The sequence below is a fragment of the Balaenoptera musculus genome, chromosome 10 (genome assembly GCF_009873245.2).
Source record: "Balaenoptera musculus isolate JJ_BM4_2016_0621 chromosome 10, mBalMus1.pri.v3, whole genome shotgun sequence".
Taxonomy (NCBI): Eukaryota; Metazoa; Chordata; class Mammalia; order Artiodactyla; family Balaenopteridae; genus Balaenoptera; species Balaenoptera musculus.
This window is the reverse complement of record NC_045794.1, coordinates 79,877,502-79,894,745: the sequence shown is the minus strand read 5'-3', so window position 1 is coordinate 79,894,745 and position 17,244 is coordinate 79,877,502. Positions and strand designations below refer to the sequence as shown.

The 17,244-nt window shown below is 35.6% G+C and overlaps 1 protein-coding gene across 1 annotated transcript in view; it reads right to left on the bottom strand.

Moving 5' to 3' along the window:
- CFAP54 (cilia and flagella associated protein 54) overlaps window positions 1–17,244 on the bottom strand; it is a 298,821-nt gene that overhangs the window by 165,778 nt on the left and 115,799 nt on the right. Inside the window, 5 exon segments of the mRNA XM_036865998.1 lie at window positions 1,596–1,696; window positions 2,053–2,167; window positions 14,963–15,089; window positions 15,766–15,799; window positions 15,801–15,856. Coding sequence (XP_036721893.1) covers window positions 1,596–1,696; window positions 2,053–2,167; window positions 14,963–15,089; window positions 15,766–15,799; window positions 15,801–15,856 — 433 coding nt within the window.

The window sequence follows — 17,244 nt, the reverse complement described above, 5'->3', positions numbered from 1 at the left end:
GGCAAAAAAAATTGTAAAAAATAATACTGTATGTTATTTAGGGGCATATACATATATAATTGAAGTATAAAGTCACTTATAAGCATGATAAATGTTAAAGGAAAGCATTACATAATGAAGGTAAGATATATAAAGAATGTATGAGAATCATAAATGTGTACTCGTGACAATAAAAGCTAAACATACCATGATAAGTTTTATGGTTTAAGTTTTATAAACAAGAACATTATCTGCCAATAATTAAAAGTAATTTACCAGTTTAATCTCCTGGCCACTCTTATCTAAATTACTACTATCACCACCTCCACTCCAGGCCAGTTACTCTATAGTACATCATCCTGTTCATTTATTTTATAAAATTTATCAAAAATTTAAATTGTCTTGTTTCTTTTGCACAACAAAGGAAACCATAAACAAGACAAAAAGACAACCCTCAGAATGGGAGAAAATATTTACAAACGAATCAATGGACAAAATATACAAACAGCTCATGCAGCTCAATATCAAAAAAACAAGGAACCCAATCAAAAAATGGGCAGAAGACCTAAATAGACATTTCTCCAAAGAAGACATACAGACAGCCAAGAGGTACATGAAAAGATGCTCAACATCACTAATTATTAGAGAAATGCAAATCAAAACTACAGTGAGGTATCATCTCACAATGGTCAGAATGGGCATCATCAGAAAATCTACAAACAATAAATGCTGGAGAAGGTGTGGAGAAAAGGGAACCCTCTTGCACTGTTGGTGGGACTGTAAATTGACACAGCCACTATGGAGAACAATATGGAGATTCCTTAAAAAACTAAAAATAGAATTACCATATGACCCAGCAATCCCACTACTGGGCATATACCCAGAGAAAACCATAATTCAAACAGACACATGCACTGCAATGTTCACTGCATCACTATTTACAATAGCCAGATCATGGAAGCAACCTAAATGTCCATTGACAGATGAATGGATAAAGAATATATGGTACATATATACAATGGAATATTACTCGGCCATAAAAAGGAATGAAATTGGGTCATTTGTAGAGACTTGGATGGACCTAGAGACTGTCATATAGAGTGAAATAAGTCAGAAAGAGAAAAACAAATATTGTCTATTAATGCACATATGTGGAATCTAGAAAAATGGTACAGATAAACCAGTTTGCAAGGCAGAAATAGAGACACAGATGTAGAGAACAAACGTATGGATGCCAAGGAGGGAAGGGGGGGTGGGTTGAATTGGGAGACTGGGATTGACATATATACACTAATATGTAAAAAACAGGTAACTCATGAGAACCTGCTGTATAGCACAGGGAATTCTACTTCACTTCGCTGTACAGTAGAAACTAACACAACATTGTAAAACAACTATACCTCAATAAAAAATAAATAAATAATAAATAAAATAAATAAAAAAATAAATTGTTTATTTGTGTCTTTGTTTATTTTGTGTTCCTTTTATTAGTATGTAAGCTCCCTGATGGCAGTGATCTTATCTGTCTAGTCTACCAGTGTATCCCTGGTGCCTAAAATAATGCACAACACATAGTAACCCTCAAGTAAACATTTAATTAATTAATCAATCAATACCTTTCTTGCTCCACCATTTCAGAAATAAAAGGATTTTTATTCAAAAATTCTCTTAGAGTTTCGTTTTTTTTAGATCTCTGTCTGGGCTTCATTTCTGTAGTCTTAACATGGGAGATAACAAAAATGTTACAAATCCAATTTAAAATCTTAACACAATACTATAATTTACTTGTACTCGAATGCTTATCTTTTGACATTAAAATAGTGGTTTCTTTATGCCGCTCAATTAAAATTATTATCAAAAGTAAAAGAAGTACCCCTGTAGACAAAAAAAAAAAATGGTTATAAAAATATCCTTGTGATAAGAATTAAAATATATTGCATAATTATAAAATTATGCTTGTTGGTATTCTCTTCTGTTTCACATTATACTAAATTATAGTACAGCCAACCATCTCTAGATACATGAATCTCTTAAGTTCATTAACTTAAAATTCAAAATTTATATGAAACTTACTCTTCCAATCTCCACTACTGCAGCTCTGAACTTCTTCATAGGTTTGATGACCTTTTTACACAAAGTATTGTCCTTATATTTCATTTTTTTTATTCCAAGTAGGGACTCATTCCTCCTAATACAAAAAGATAAAGCCAGTTAAAAGGATCTGCAAGAATTTATAAAACTACCCCAAAGTAATAAACCTTTAATGAGTATTGTCACTGAAATTATGCTAGAAGAATACCCAAAATTGTTTATATCCCACGCATAAATGAGACTATGATACTCCTGGTCGTCATTGAATAGCTAGCCTCTCAAAAGAGCAAAATGTAAATCACACCATAAAAATGTGATGAGAGCTGAAGTATGATCTAGGAGGAAGAGAACTGAACTGAAAATAAAACATGAACACTCCCCTTTAAAACTGAGACGATAACTACATACGAGTGACCCTAGACAAACTACCTTGCTTCCAACGGACTTCAGTCCTTTTAGTTCCATCATGTGCAAGCTCCCAGCCACTATCAACTTCTGGATATCAACAAGAGATAAGCATTTTAGATGACTACACTCATCCCTTGGTAACTGCTGGGGCTTGGTTCCAGGACCCCCTCAGATACCAAAAGCCAAGGATGCTCAAGTCTTTTATATAAAATGGCATAGTACTTTCATATAACTTACACACATCCTCCTATATACTTTAAATCATCTCTAGATTATTTAAAATACAATGTAGGTTTTGGAGGTAAGATCCCAGGGAGAGGACTGGGGTTGGCTGTGTAAACACAGCCTGAAGGGGGCTAGTGTGCCACAGTTAGCCGGGAGGGAGTCCGGGAAAAAGTCTGGAACTGCCTAAGAGGCAACAGACCATTGTTTCGGAGTGTGTGAGGAGAGGAAATTCAAAGCATGGCGTAAACGAGCTTCAGAGACAGCTGCAAGCCGCGGCTATCATCGTGGACCCCAGAGATGGGCATGAAATGCTAAGGCTGCTGCTGCAGCCACCAAGAATCCTTTGTGCAAGCACAGGTCACTATCCACACCTCCCCTCCGAGGAGCCTGTGCAGCTCACCACTGCCAGGGTCCCATGATCCAGGGACAACTTCCCAGGGAGAACACATGGCGCGCCTCAGGCTGGTGCAATGTCACACTGGCCTCTGCCGCCACAGGCTCATCCCACATTCCATACCCTTCCCTCCGCCCCAGCCTGGGTGAGCCAGAGCCCCCTAATCAGCTGCTCCTTTAACACCCTCCTATCTGGGTGAAGAACCCATGCCAGAGGATGACCTACATGCAGAGGCAGGGCCAAATCCAAAGCTGAACCCCAGGAGCTGTGCGAACAAAGAAGAGAAAGGGAAATCTCTCCCAGCAGCCTCAGGAGCAGCAGATTAAATCTCCACAATCAACTTGATGTACCCTGCATCTGTGGAATACCTGAATAGAAAACGAACCATCCCAAAACTGATGCGGTGGATTTTGGGAGCAACTGTAGACTTGGGGTTGCTGTATGTGACTGACTAGTTTCTGATTTTTATGTTGATCTTAGTACAGTTTTTAGCATTTGTTATCACTGGTGGATTTGTTTATTGGTATAGTTGCGCTCTTCTTTTTTTTAAATTACTTTTTAAATTTTTTTATTTTAATAATATTTTTCTTATTTTTTTACTTTATTAACTTTATTTATTTTATTTTATTTTTTCTTTCTTTTCTTTCTCCCTTTTCTCCTGAGCCTTGTGGCTGACAGGGCTTTGATGCTCTGGCCAGGTGTCAGGCCTGCGCCTCTGAGGTGGGAGAGCCGAGTTCAGTACATTGGACCACCAGAGACCTCCCAGCCCCACGTACTATCATTGGCGAGAGCTCTCCCAGAGACCTCCGTCTCAATGCTAAGACCCAGCTCCACTCAATGGCCAGCAAGCTCCAGTGCTGGACACCCCATGCCAAACAAGTAGAAAGACAGAAACACAACCCCACCCATTAGCAGAGAGGCTGCCTAAAGTCATAATAAGTTCACAGACACCCCAAAACACACCACCGGATGCGGTCCTGCCACCAGAAACACAAGATTCAGCCTCATTCACCAGAACACAGGCACCAGTACCCTCTACCAGGAAGCCTACACAACCCACTGAACTAACCTTACCCTCTGGGGGAAGACACCAAAAACAATGGGAACTACAAACCTGCAGCCTGCGAAAAGGAGACCCCAAACACAGTAAGTTAAGCAAACTGAGAAGACAAAGAAACATGCAGTAGATGAAGGAGCAAAGAAAAAACCCACCAGACCAAACAAATGAAGAGGAAATAGGCAATCTACCTGAAAAAGAATTCAGAGTAATGATAGTAAAGATGATTCAAAATCTTGGAAATAGAATGGGGAAAATACAAGAAACGTTTAACAAGGACCTAGAAGAACTATAGACCAACAAACAATGATGAACAACACAATAAATGAAATTTAAAATTCTCTAGAAGGAATCAATAGCAGAATAACTGAGGCAGAAGAATGAATAAGTGACCTGGAAGATAAAATAGTGGAAATAACTACCACAGAGCAGAATAAAGAAGAAAGAATAAAAAGAATTGAGGGCAGTCTCAGAGACCTCTGGGCAAATATTAAATGCACCAACATTCGAATTATAGGGGTCCCAGAAGAAGAAGAGGAAAATAAAGGGACTGAGAAAATATTTGAGGAAATTATAGTTGAAAACTTCCCTAATATGGGAAAGGAAATAGTCAGTCAAATCCAGGAAGTGCAGAGAGTTCCATACAGGATAAATCCAAGGAGAAACACACCAAGACACATATTAATCAAACTATCAACAATTAAATACAAAGAAAAAATATTAAAAGCAGCAAGGGAAAAGCAACAAATAACATACAAGGGAATCTCCATAAGGCTAACAGCTGATCTTTCAGCAGAAACTCTGCAAGCCAGAAGGGAGTGGCAGGACATATTTAAAGTGATGAAAGGGAAAAACCTACAACCAAGATTACTCTACCCAGCAAGGATCTCATTCAGATTTGATGGAGAAATTAAAACCTTTACAGACAAGCAAAAGCTAAGAGAATTCAGCAGCACCAAACCAGTTTTACAACAAATGCTAAAGGAACTTCTCTAGGCAGGAAACACAAGAGAAGGAAAAGACCTACAGTAACAAACCCAAAACAATTAAGAAAATGGTAACAGGAACATACATATTGATAATTACCTTAAATGTAAATGGAATATATGCTCCAACCAAAAGACACAGACTGGCTGAATGGATACAAAAACAAGACCCGTATATATGCTGTCTACAAGAGACCCACTTCAGACCTAGGGACACATACAGACTGAAAGTGAGGGGATGGAAAAAGATATTCCATGCAAATGGAAATCAAAAGAAAGCTGGAGTAGCAATTCTCATATCAGACAAAATGGACTTTAAAATAAAGACTATTACAAGAGACAAAGAAGGACACTACATAATGATCATGGGATCAATCCAAGAAGAAGATATAACAATTGTAAATATTTATGCACCCAACAGAGAAGCACCTCAATACATAAGGCAAATGCTAATAGCCATTATAAAAGGGGAAATTGACAGTAACTCAATCATAGTAGGGGACTTTAACACCTCACTTTCACCAATGGACAGATCATCCAAAATGAAAATAAATAAGGAAACACAAGCTTTAAATGATACATTAAACAAGATGGACTTGATATTTATAGGACATTCCATCCAAAAACAATAGAACACACTTCCTTCTCAAGTGCTCATGGAACATTCTCCTGGATAGATCATATCTTAGGTCACAAATCAAGCCTTGGTAAATTTAAGAAAATTCAAATTGTATCAAATATCTCTTCTGACCACAACGCTATGAGACTAGATATCAATTACAGGAAAAAGAGTGTAAAAAATACAAACACATGGAGGCTGGCTAAACAATACACTACTAAATAACCAAGAGGTCACTGAAGAAATCAAAGAGGAAAACAAAAAATACCTAGAAACAAATGACAATGAAAACACAAAACCTATGGGATGCAGCAAAAGCAGTTCTAAGAGGGTAGTTTATAGCAATACAATCCTACCTCAAGAAACAAGAAACACCTCAAATACACAACCTAACCTTACACCTAAAGCAATTAGAGAAAGAAGAAAAAAAAAAAACCCACACTTAGCAGAAGGAAAGAAATTGTAAAGATCAGATCAGAAATAAATGAAAAAGAAATGAAGAAAACAATAGCAAAGATCAATAAAACTAAAAGCTGATTCTTTGAGAAGATAAACAAAATTGATAAACCACTAGCCAGACTAATCAAGATAAAAAGGAAAAAGACTCAAATCAACAGAATTAGAAATGAAAAAGGAGAGGTAACAACTGACACTGCATAAATACAAAGGTTCATGAGAGATTACTACAAGCAACTATATGCCAATAAAATGGACAACCTGGAAGAAGTGGACAAATTCTTAGAAAAGTACAACCTTCTGAGACTGAACCAGGAAGAAACAGAAAATATAAACAGACCAATCACAAAGCAATGAAACTGAAAATGTGATTAAAAATCTTCCAACAAACCAAAGCCCAGGACCAGATGGCTTCACAGGCAAATTCCATCAAACATCTAGAGAAGAGCTAACACCTATCCTTCTCAAACTCTCCAAAATATTGCAGAGGGAGGAACACTCCCAAATTCATTATAGGAGGCCACCATCACCCTGATACCAAAACCAGACAAAGGTGTCACAAAAAAATAAAACTACAGGCCAATATCACTGATAAACATAGATGCAAAAATCCTCAACAAAATACTAGCAAACAGAATCCAACAGTACATTAAAAGGATCATACAGCATGATCAAATGGGATTTATCCCAGGAATGCAAGGACTCTTCAATATATGCAAATCAATGGATGTGATACACCATATTAACAAATTGAAGGAGAAAAACCATATGATCATCTCAATAGATGCAGAGAAAGCTTTAGACAAAATTCAATGCCCATTTACGATAAAAAACCTCCAGAAAGTAGGCATAGAGGGAACTTACCGCAACATAATAAAGGCCATATATGACAAACCCACAGCCAATACCGTTCTCAATGGTGAAAAACTGAAACCATTTCCACTAAGATCAGGAACAAGACAAGATTGCCCACTCTCACCACTATTATTCAACATAGTTTTGGAAGTTTTAGCCACAGCAGTCAGAGAAGAAAAAGAAATACAAGGAATCCAAATTGGAAAAGATGAAGTAAAGCTGTCACTGTTTGCAGATGACATGATACTACACATAGGGAATCCGAAAGATGCTACCAGAAAACTACTAGAGCTAATCAATAAATTTGGTAAAGTTGCAAGATACAAAATTAATGCACAGAAATCTCTTGCATTCCTATACACTAGTGATGAAAAATTTGAAAGGGAAATTAAGGAAACACTCCCATTTACCATTGCAACAAAAAGAATAAAATACCAAGGAATAAACCTACCTAAGGAGACAAAAGACCTGTATGCAGAAAACTGTAAGACACTGATTAAAGAAATTAAAGATACCAACAGATGGAGAGATATACCATGTTCTTGGATTGGAAGAATCAACATTGTGAAAATGACTATACTACCCAAAGCAATCTACAGATTCAGTGCAATCCCTATCAAACTACCAATTGCATTTTTCACAGAAGTAGAACAAAAAGTTTCAGAATTTGTATGGAAACACAAAAGACCCCGAATAGCCAAAGCAATCTTGAGAAAGAAAAACAGAGCTGGAGGAATCAGGCTCCCAGACTTCAGATTATACTACAAAGCTACAGTAATCAAGAGAGTATGGTACTGGCACAGAAAGAGAAATATAGATCAATGGAACAGGATAGAAAACCCAGAGATAAACCCATGCACATATGGTCACCTTACCTTTGATAAAGGAGGCAAGAACATACAATAGAGAAAAGACAGCCTCTTCAATAAGTGGTGCTGGGAAAACTGGACAGCTACATGTAAAAGAATGAAATTAGACCACTCCTTAACTCCATACACAAAAATAAACTCAAAATGGATTAAAGACCTAAATGTAAGGCCAGACACTATAAAACTCTTAGAGGGAAACATAGGCAGAACACTCTATGACATAAATCACAGCAATAACCTTTCTGACCCACCTCCTAGAGAAATGGAAATAAAAACAGTAATAAACAAATGGGACCTAATGAAACTTAAAAGCTTTTGCACAGCAAAGGAAACCATAAACAAGGTGAAAAGACAACCTTCTGATTGGGAGAAAACATTTGCAAATGAAGCAACTGACAAAGAATTAATCTCCAAAATATACAAGCAGCTCATGCAGCTCAATATCAAAAAAAACAAAAACCCAATCCAAAAATGGGGAGAAGACCTAAATAGACATTTCTCCAAAGAATATATACAGATTGCCAACAAACACATGAAAGGATGCTCAACATCACTAATCATTAGAGAAATGCAAATCAAAACTACAATGAGGTATCATCTCACACTGGTCAGACTGGCCATCATCAATAAATCTACAAACAATAAATGCTGGAGAGGGTGTGGAGAAAAGGGAACCCTCTTGCACTGTTGGTGAGAATGTAAATTGATACAGCCACTATGGAGAACAATATGGAGATTCCTTAAAAAACTAAGAATAGAACTACCATATGACCCACCAATCCCACTACCGGGCATATACCCTGAGAAAACCATAATTCAAAAAGAGTCATGTACCACAGTGTTCACTGCAGCACTATTTAGAATAGCCAGGACATGGAAGCAACCTAAGTGTCCATCGACAAATGAATGGATAAAGAAGATGCGGTACATATATACAATGGAATATTACTCAGCCATGAAAAGAAACGAAATTGAGTTATTTGTAGTGAGGTGGATGGATCTAGAGTCTGTCATACAGAGTGAAATAAGTCAGAAAGAGAAAATCAAATACTGTATGCTAACACATATATATGAAATCTAAAATTAAAAAAAAAAAAGGTTCTGAAGAACCTAAGGGGAGGACAGGAATAAAGACGCAGATGTAGAGAATGGACTTGAGGACACGGGGAGGGGGAAGGGTAAGCTGGGACGAAGTTAGAGAGTGGCATGGACATATATACACTACCAAATGTAAAATAGATAGCTGATGGGAAGCAGCAGCATAGCACAGGGAGATCAGCTCCCTGCTCTGTGACCACCTAGAGGGATGGGATAGGGAGGGTGAGAGGGAGATGCAAGAGGGAGGGTATATGGGGATATATGCGTACATATAGCTGATTCAGTTTGTTATACAGCAGAAACTAAGACAACATTGTAAAGCAATTATACTCCAATAAAGATATTTTTAAAAAAAGAATGATACCTTTTAATCATGAAAGCATTTAGCCTGAATTTCTTTGGAATAAATAAATAAATAAATAAATAAATAAATAAATAAATAAATAAAATACAATGTAAATTCTATATAAATAGTTGTAAATACAATGTAAATGCTATGTACATAGTTGACAGGAGTGCAGCAAATTCAAGTTTTACTTTTTGGAACTTTCCGGAATTTTTTCTTCGAATATTTCCGATCCATGGTTGGCTGAATGCCTGGATGCAGAGTGGACGCCAAAGGCGGACAGTACTAAATGTTCTCCCTTCTCCCCAATCACCTGTAAGGATTCTCAACCTTGTTTTTTTTAATCTGCCATCGACCCCTGTGGTAACCTGTCCCCCTCTCCGAATACTGTAAGGTCGCTTATTATCCCTCCCTCTATTGGTACTTACTACCTATGTTCCTTGAAATTTATATATTTCCTAAAATCTATATTTCTTCTGGTAAGTACTTGCTAGGTACAACACCACCCTGCTATAACATGATAAATGGGATCCAAAAGCTTAAATTAAATAAAGTGTAAAGTCATATTAACACAAGGTGAAGGAAATGACCAGGTGAATCTGGTAGCTAGTTCCAGGGGCTGGGGTCCCAAACTCATTTTGGTCCCAGTAGTGGTCAGCCTCTCACTTCGATTTTGATAAAGATGATCCTGATCCTGTGCTTGGTTGGGACTCCAGCCAAGCTGCAGCAATTCCAGGAGTCTCCCAGTTAGTTGGCATTCATTTTGGCAAATGTTTTGTCTGCCTGAACTACAAAGCTTGGACCACTGATCACCAGGGACTTAGGAATCTATCCTCTGCTCTGCTACTTGCATCCTGACACTAGTTGCCTGCTGTTTTCCAACCAGCTTGGTCTCTTCTCTACCTCCTCTCTCTCCCACCCCACCAGAATGCTTTTATTGCTGTTATTCCAGAAACAGGTGGGAAGGAGAGGAGGTCACGGGTGTACACTTGGGCCACCATCTTCCCAGCCCTCTCAGCATTCTCCACCATGCTCTGCAGAAACTCTCATCCACTGAATAACTCCTTCACTCTAACCTCTCATAGAATGCTTCCTCCTAGCTCTGACTGCTTTTTATTTTATTTATGGTGTATTATGAAAAACAGTACTTCTAAATTTTTACGTAATCATCATTATTGATCTTTGATTTCATGACTTATTCATTGTTTTGATTACCTATATCACTGCCTGTTTCTGACCCAAAACACTGAGTTCCAATGACTGTCTGCCTATTATTTCACAAATACAAATCTGTTATTCTTTACCTGACAGCACAAGGCTCTCTTTCACGCTTTTTTATTTTTTAAATATTTTTCATTATTGTAGCCCATTCCATACAAACTAATCTGACTGGAATTGCATTAAACCAACAAATTAATTTGAGAATAATAGAAATCTTTACAATATTCCATCTGCTCATCAAGTAATGTACTATGTCTCTCCATTTATTCAAGTCATTTTTTTTCATACCTCTTAGTAAAGATGTTTGGTCTTCTTTATATTAGCCTAAGTCCCCTCACAATTCCTGATAAACTTAATCCTGTAGTTCACAGAAATGGGATCATTTTTCCATTATATTTTCTAGTTGATACAGCAAAGCGTTGATTTTGCATCTATCCATCCTATGGAACTCTATTATTAGTTCTGATAGTTTTCAGTTAATTAACTTGTTAAGTTAAAAAAAAGTAATAATTATTTGCAGATATCAATCTTTCCTCTCTATTTTCAGAGTACTTCACGGCGGATTTCACTTGATAAACATTTCTGAGACCGTATTATGTGATAATCACATAAATTCTAATCCTAATTTCTATTTCTTATTTTAATGCGCTGCCAAGAACTTTCAGGACAATTTTAAATGATAGAAGGAATAATAGGTTTCTTTGTTGTATTGCATATTTTAACAGAAAATCTTCCTCTAATCCTAATTTGCCAGGAATTGCTGCTGAACGTCACCACATGACTTTTTAGCACCTACAAAAGACTCCTTGGACTACTAATGATAATTATATTTAGATTTCCTACTATATTTATATTGAGAACAAAATCTACATTCTCACTGCTAAATTTATAAGCTAGTGTTTTATTTTTATTCTATATACTTCTAAATAAAGTTGATCTCTAATTTTCTATTTTTTTATTCTCTTTTTACAAAACTGTTATCAGAGCCTGCTGTGGTAAATTTACTAGCAAACTATAACCATGCTCTGAAGTAGCTTTATGTAAAACAAAATTATTTGTTCCTATGAAGGAACTAGCCTTAAAAAGTTTTTGAGCTTTCCAATTTTTTTTACTGCTTCAATAAATTCTTATAATTTAAAATTTTCCAGATAATCATCACTTCAGATTAGATTTTCAAATTTATTCATATTAAACTACATACACTGTTATCTAATGTTTAACAACTTCCAAATTTATGACTATTTTCTCTTTGGATTACTTACATTTCACTTTTTCTTATTTTGCTGGCCAGAAAATTACCTCATTTATTCATATATTCAAAGAACTAACCCTAGCCAATTAGACTATTTTAAAACCAACTTAAAATTGATTAATTTCAACTTTTATTTTTTTCTTTCTGCTTTCTTAGATTTATTTTGTTATTTTTCCAATTTCTCAAGTCCAATAAAAGTTCATTTAATTTTATTTTTCTCATTTAGTAAGTAACAGGAGCTTCTAAAGCTAAAATTTGTCTTTAACTGCTGCTTTGAGTACATTTGATATGTGGGCTTCTCATTAGCATGATTTTCAAAACGCTCTATAGTTTTAGATTTCTTTTTTATATATTATAATTATATACAATTATGTATGCCAGTAATTTGTTGTTATAAATTATATAATTATATATGCCAGCAATTTATTTTGTTATAAAATTTCAGTTTTATTGTACTGTAAGAGAATGTGGTCTTTACAAATTTTAGTCTAGGTGACTTATTGAGCTTTATTTTGCAGCTTAAATATTACTTTTTTAAATTAAATAAGTGCTTTAAAGGGTATTTAGTCTCAATTGGCTATATATATTAATCTTATTAGTTATATTATGTACATTTTCTATGTCCTTTTTATTTGCCTTTTTAAAGTAGCACATTAAACTCTCAATATTACTATGTTTCTATCAAATTAGCTTTGTCTTTTCAGCAGTTATTTCCATATATTTTGATTTTTTTGTTATATAGAACATGAAAATTCATGAACTATCTTCATTGTGATTTATAAGCATTATTAGTAGAATCACCAATGTGAAAAGGTAGCATTAAAAATAAGTAACAAAGAGATTACTCTTTAAATGTTACCAGGACAGTTGATTAAAATTTTTACAGGAAAAAACTCTAATTTTTAATCTAAACCCTACCCCAAAAGAAATTCCATATGGATTAAAACATTAAATCTAAACCATGAAACTATAAAATTGGAAGAAAATACTGCTGCATACTTGTCTGTTGAAGTATAAAAAATTTTTTTCTTTGTGCAAAGATATGTCATGCATACAAACATAAAAAGAAAATAGATATTGCTATCAAAGCAGAAATCAAGGTGTTGCATCTGCCCCTCCCCTATATTCCTTGACTTGGAGAAGAACATCCTAAAACATCTGCTCAGCCTTAAAAATTGAAATCATTACCTTTGGCTTGAACTCAGTTATACTGCTCAATCTCCAAACTCACATATTTTATTATACCACTGGTCTAAAACCACTTATTCTGTTTTCCTCTTTCAGAATATCTATTATTCTTCCATTGGACCTCCACGGTCAGCCCTCCAAATTTTACTGCTCACCGAAAGTGCATTCTGATTTTCTTTGGTATCAAGAATATTGTTTACAGATTCCAAACATCTCATTTTAGCTATGGTTTATTTAATTTTCAGGGACTTTCTAATTCTGGCCAGTTCTCTCATTACCATGGCCTGCTTTATTTAATAGAAGCAATTTCATCTTTTGAAAACATGAAGCACATATATTCCAAGTTTTTGTTCTAATAAATGTAGTGCCTATTTTAGGAAGAATATTTTCCTGAAGGTTTTTATGAGAATGTTTCTCTTCTGCTGTCATTTTTAAAATAGATCTTGTGTCACTGATGTTTTCTTTTCCTAGAATGAGATAGACAGACCTACGTCCAGTGTTGAAATTAAAACCCAATTATTGGAAGAAAAGCTGGATTCACTTGGCATCTCTCATAACTGGCACAGAACACAACAATTTTCTTTGCGGGCAGAGAGAGCCATTCAGGCTTAGAGAATAAGAGGGTTAACTTTAAGTTTTACTACTTCTATTTGAGGAACTCCCCGTTCACATATATATATGGGAACCGCAAGGAATGGCTCTGCTTGCTACTGTAGAGAATTAGAAACTGAACCTCAAAACCACACTACATACAAAAATAAGCTCAAAATGGATTAAATGTAAGACCTGAAACCATAAAACTTCTAGAAGAAAACATAGGCAGTATACTCTTTGACATGGGTCTTAGCAATTTTTTTTTTTGGATATGTCTCCTCAGGCAAGGGAAACAAAAGCAAAAGTAAACAAATGGGACTACATCAAAGGGAGGGGGTGGGGGGAGAGGGAATTACTGAAAATAGTTAAAAGACACAAACTTCCAGTTATAAGATAAATAAGAACTAGGGATGCAATGTACAACAAGATAAAGATAATTAACACTGCTGTATGTTATAAATAAAACTTAAGAGAGTAAATCTTAGGAATCCTCATTGAGCTTCCCTGGTGGCGCAGTGGTTGAGAATCTGCCTGCCAATGCAGGGGACACGGGTTCGAGCCCTGGTCTGGGAAGATCCCACATGCCGTGGAGCAACTAGGCCCGTGAGCCACAACTACTGAGCCTGCGCGTCTGGAGCTTGTGCTCCGCAACAAGAGAGGCCACGACAGTGAGAGGCCCGTGCACCGCGATGAAGAGTGGCCCCCGCTCACCCCAACTAGAGAAAGCCCTCACACAGAAACGAAGACCCAACACAGGCAAAAATAAAATAAATAAACAAATTAAAAAAAAAAAAAAAGAATTCTTATCATAAGGAAGAAAAAAATGTTTTCCACTTCTTTAATGTTGCATTTATATGAGATGATAAATGTTCAGTAAGCCCACTGTGGTAATCATTTCATGATATATGTAAATCAAATCATTATGCTGTACACCTTAAAACTTATACAGTGCTGTTTGTCATTTATACCTCAATAAAACTGGATGGAAAAATTAATTAGATAAATAAATAACTGGACCCAAAAGTCCGTGCAAGAGATGCTGATAGCCTGGAGATGCTATCATCCAACCTGACTCAATAGCAAAAGGCCTAATTTATTTCCTGCTATAAATATAAACATGCTCTATTATTCCTTAGTTCAGTTGTACGAATATTTTTATGTTTATTTATTTATTTACACAGACATAAATACTCACTACCTCCCAGATGGCTGTTTTAACTGCATATACCCCACTCTCTTTTTCGTCCACTTTATAAATCTTTAAGGAACAATTTTACTCATTTTTTAAAGTTGTTAATGCTAATAAAACAGATATTACAAATACCTTTTCAAGAAGTCATAGACAGGATTTGTTATCTCCACCATAAGTTGAAATTTTTCATCACTCATACATTTTTGCATAACTTGTGTAAAGAATTCCAGGAATCTAGATCTCTGCTTAAATTTCATAACTGTGAAAACAAGAAGGTTCATATATAATCACCAATACACTTGGTCATTGTCATTGAAAGGTTACTATTGCTCTTAGTCATTTTGTTCTACACGACGAGTTATTAACCTGCTTTTTAGATTTCTCACTTTTAAAAAATGTATAGGAGTAAATGTGGTGAAACTAGTGTTTTTCTAAAATCAAATATTCCTTTACGGTCTAAATTTCATTTATTTTTCAAACAGCTTGGTGTTGTAAGATTTCCTAAAAGTTGCCTCTAACATATGACTAGGTGGGAAAAAAATTGCTGATAATTGCCAGAATAACTAGTTATCCTAATTTTTATTATATTTCACTCTGAGATAAGCAATAATGCTGTTATTTCTTCATAGCTAAGCTTAAAGATCACTAACACATTTTTCAATTCCCTAGTTTTTGTAAGCTTCATAATAACACCATTTACTGCCAAAATAAGCCACCATCAAGGTTCCGTCTTTCCAGACTTTAAATCAGGGTACCTATTTTTGGTCTCTTTCATTACTCGGCAATCAAGAGCCTCCTATTCTGAATGGGTAAGAACCTGAAATATTCTGCCTAGAACAAGTGAAACCTTTAAGTAGAAAACAACAGAATCCACAGAATAAAAGATCTTCAACAGTAAGGTGAGTGACAAAACATATGTACGTTTAGGTCACTACCTTCTTTCACAGCACCTTTGACCGACCAATTTAAAAACTATAGGGTAAAGAAATATGGGATCCTCTGTTCCTGAGAGTTTCAGTTGTAACACTAAGGTTAAAAGGAATTAAGTTGTTGGTTTCTGTTTAACATCAATAAGCAAAAATGAAAATTCTTTGTTGGGGATGAAAAATAGGAAAATACCCAAGTATACATTCTAAATTATGTGCCTTAAAATATCAATTATATCATATTTTGGAGATTAAAAAATCCAATAATCTCAATTATTTTCCTTTCATTTTTTTTTCCCCTAAAGGCCAAGGAGTCTACCACCAAATAGGGGAAGAGTTTCCAAGGCATGAGTCTTTCTTATTCAACAGCTATTTGTGTATCAACAAATATCAGGCTCAGAAACCTACCAATGATATGAACTCCATTTTTATAAAAAATCTTTAAAAGACAATAAAGTATAGAATAATGAACAGGACAGCCCCTAGAGCCAGGATGCCTGGGTTCAGATTCTAAGTCTGACACTTCTTTTTTTTTTTTAGGCCGCACGGCACGCAGGATGCGGGATCTTAGTTCCCCGACCAGGGATCAAACCCACTGGGAGCATGGTGTCTTAACAATTGGGCCTCCAGGGAAGTCCCTAAGTCTGACACTTTTTAGTTATGAGAACTTGGGAAGTTACCTTCTCTGTGCCTCAATTTCCTTATCTTTAAAATGGGGATAATAACAGTACCTATTTCATATGGTTGTTATATAAGGGTTATATAAGTTTCATATGTATGAAACACTTAAATAGTTCCTCGCACACAGAAAGCACTGTACAAAACTATTATTTTTATTATTGTTTTGTTACTGAATCTACTGTTAGCTAGTAACATTATATTGTGCTTCTTAGTAAAATGTTAAAACGTGTTTGGGGGTGTTGATAATATGAAAATAAGTAATTCACATTTCCAGAACACTTTACATTTTAAGAAATTATATATTTTTATATGTACCCAGACAATTACAGCTTTCCCAAAACTAGGTTTACTGGTTATGTGAATAATACAGCATTGGGTTCATTTCATAAATTCAGCTTGAAACAGACATGGAGTGTATTGAAATAAAGTGAGAGATCCAAGTCAGGGAATTCTGAAACAGTAAGACCACCCAGATATAACTGAGGCACAAAGTAGAGAGGTGAGGTGGGGTCACAGAACTCTACAAGTTTAGTTACTTCCCAACAGACCAAGGGGCCGAAAGTGGAGCCTCCTAATGAGATAAATGTAGGCACTCTTTTGTTCTTCTAGAAGGTTTGAAGTCCTGCTTCTTAAAAATGTGATAATAGTTGTCATCACCAGAAACTAAATTAATATCTTAATCAGATTTCCAAACTGCAATCTCTAAAACTCCAATCACTGTGTTAACATTTTGGTCTATTATTAAATTACTATACAGCACAATGACTCACTTGAGTCCGTCTCACTTGAGTAAACCATGGTTCAAAT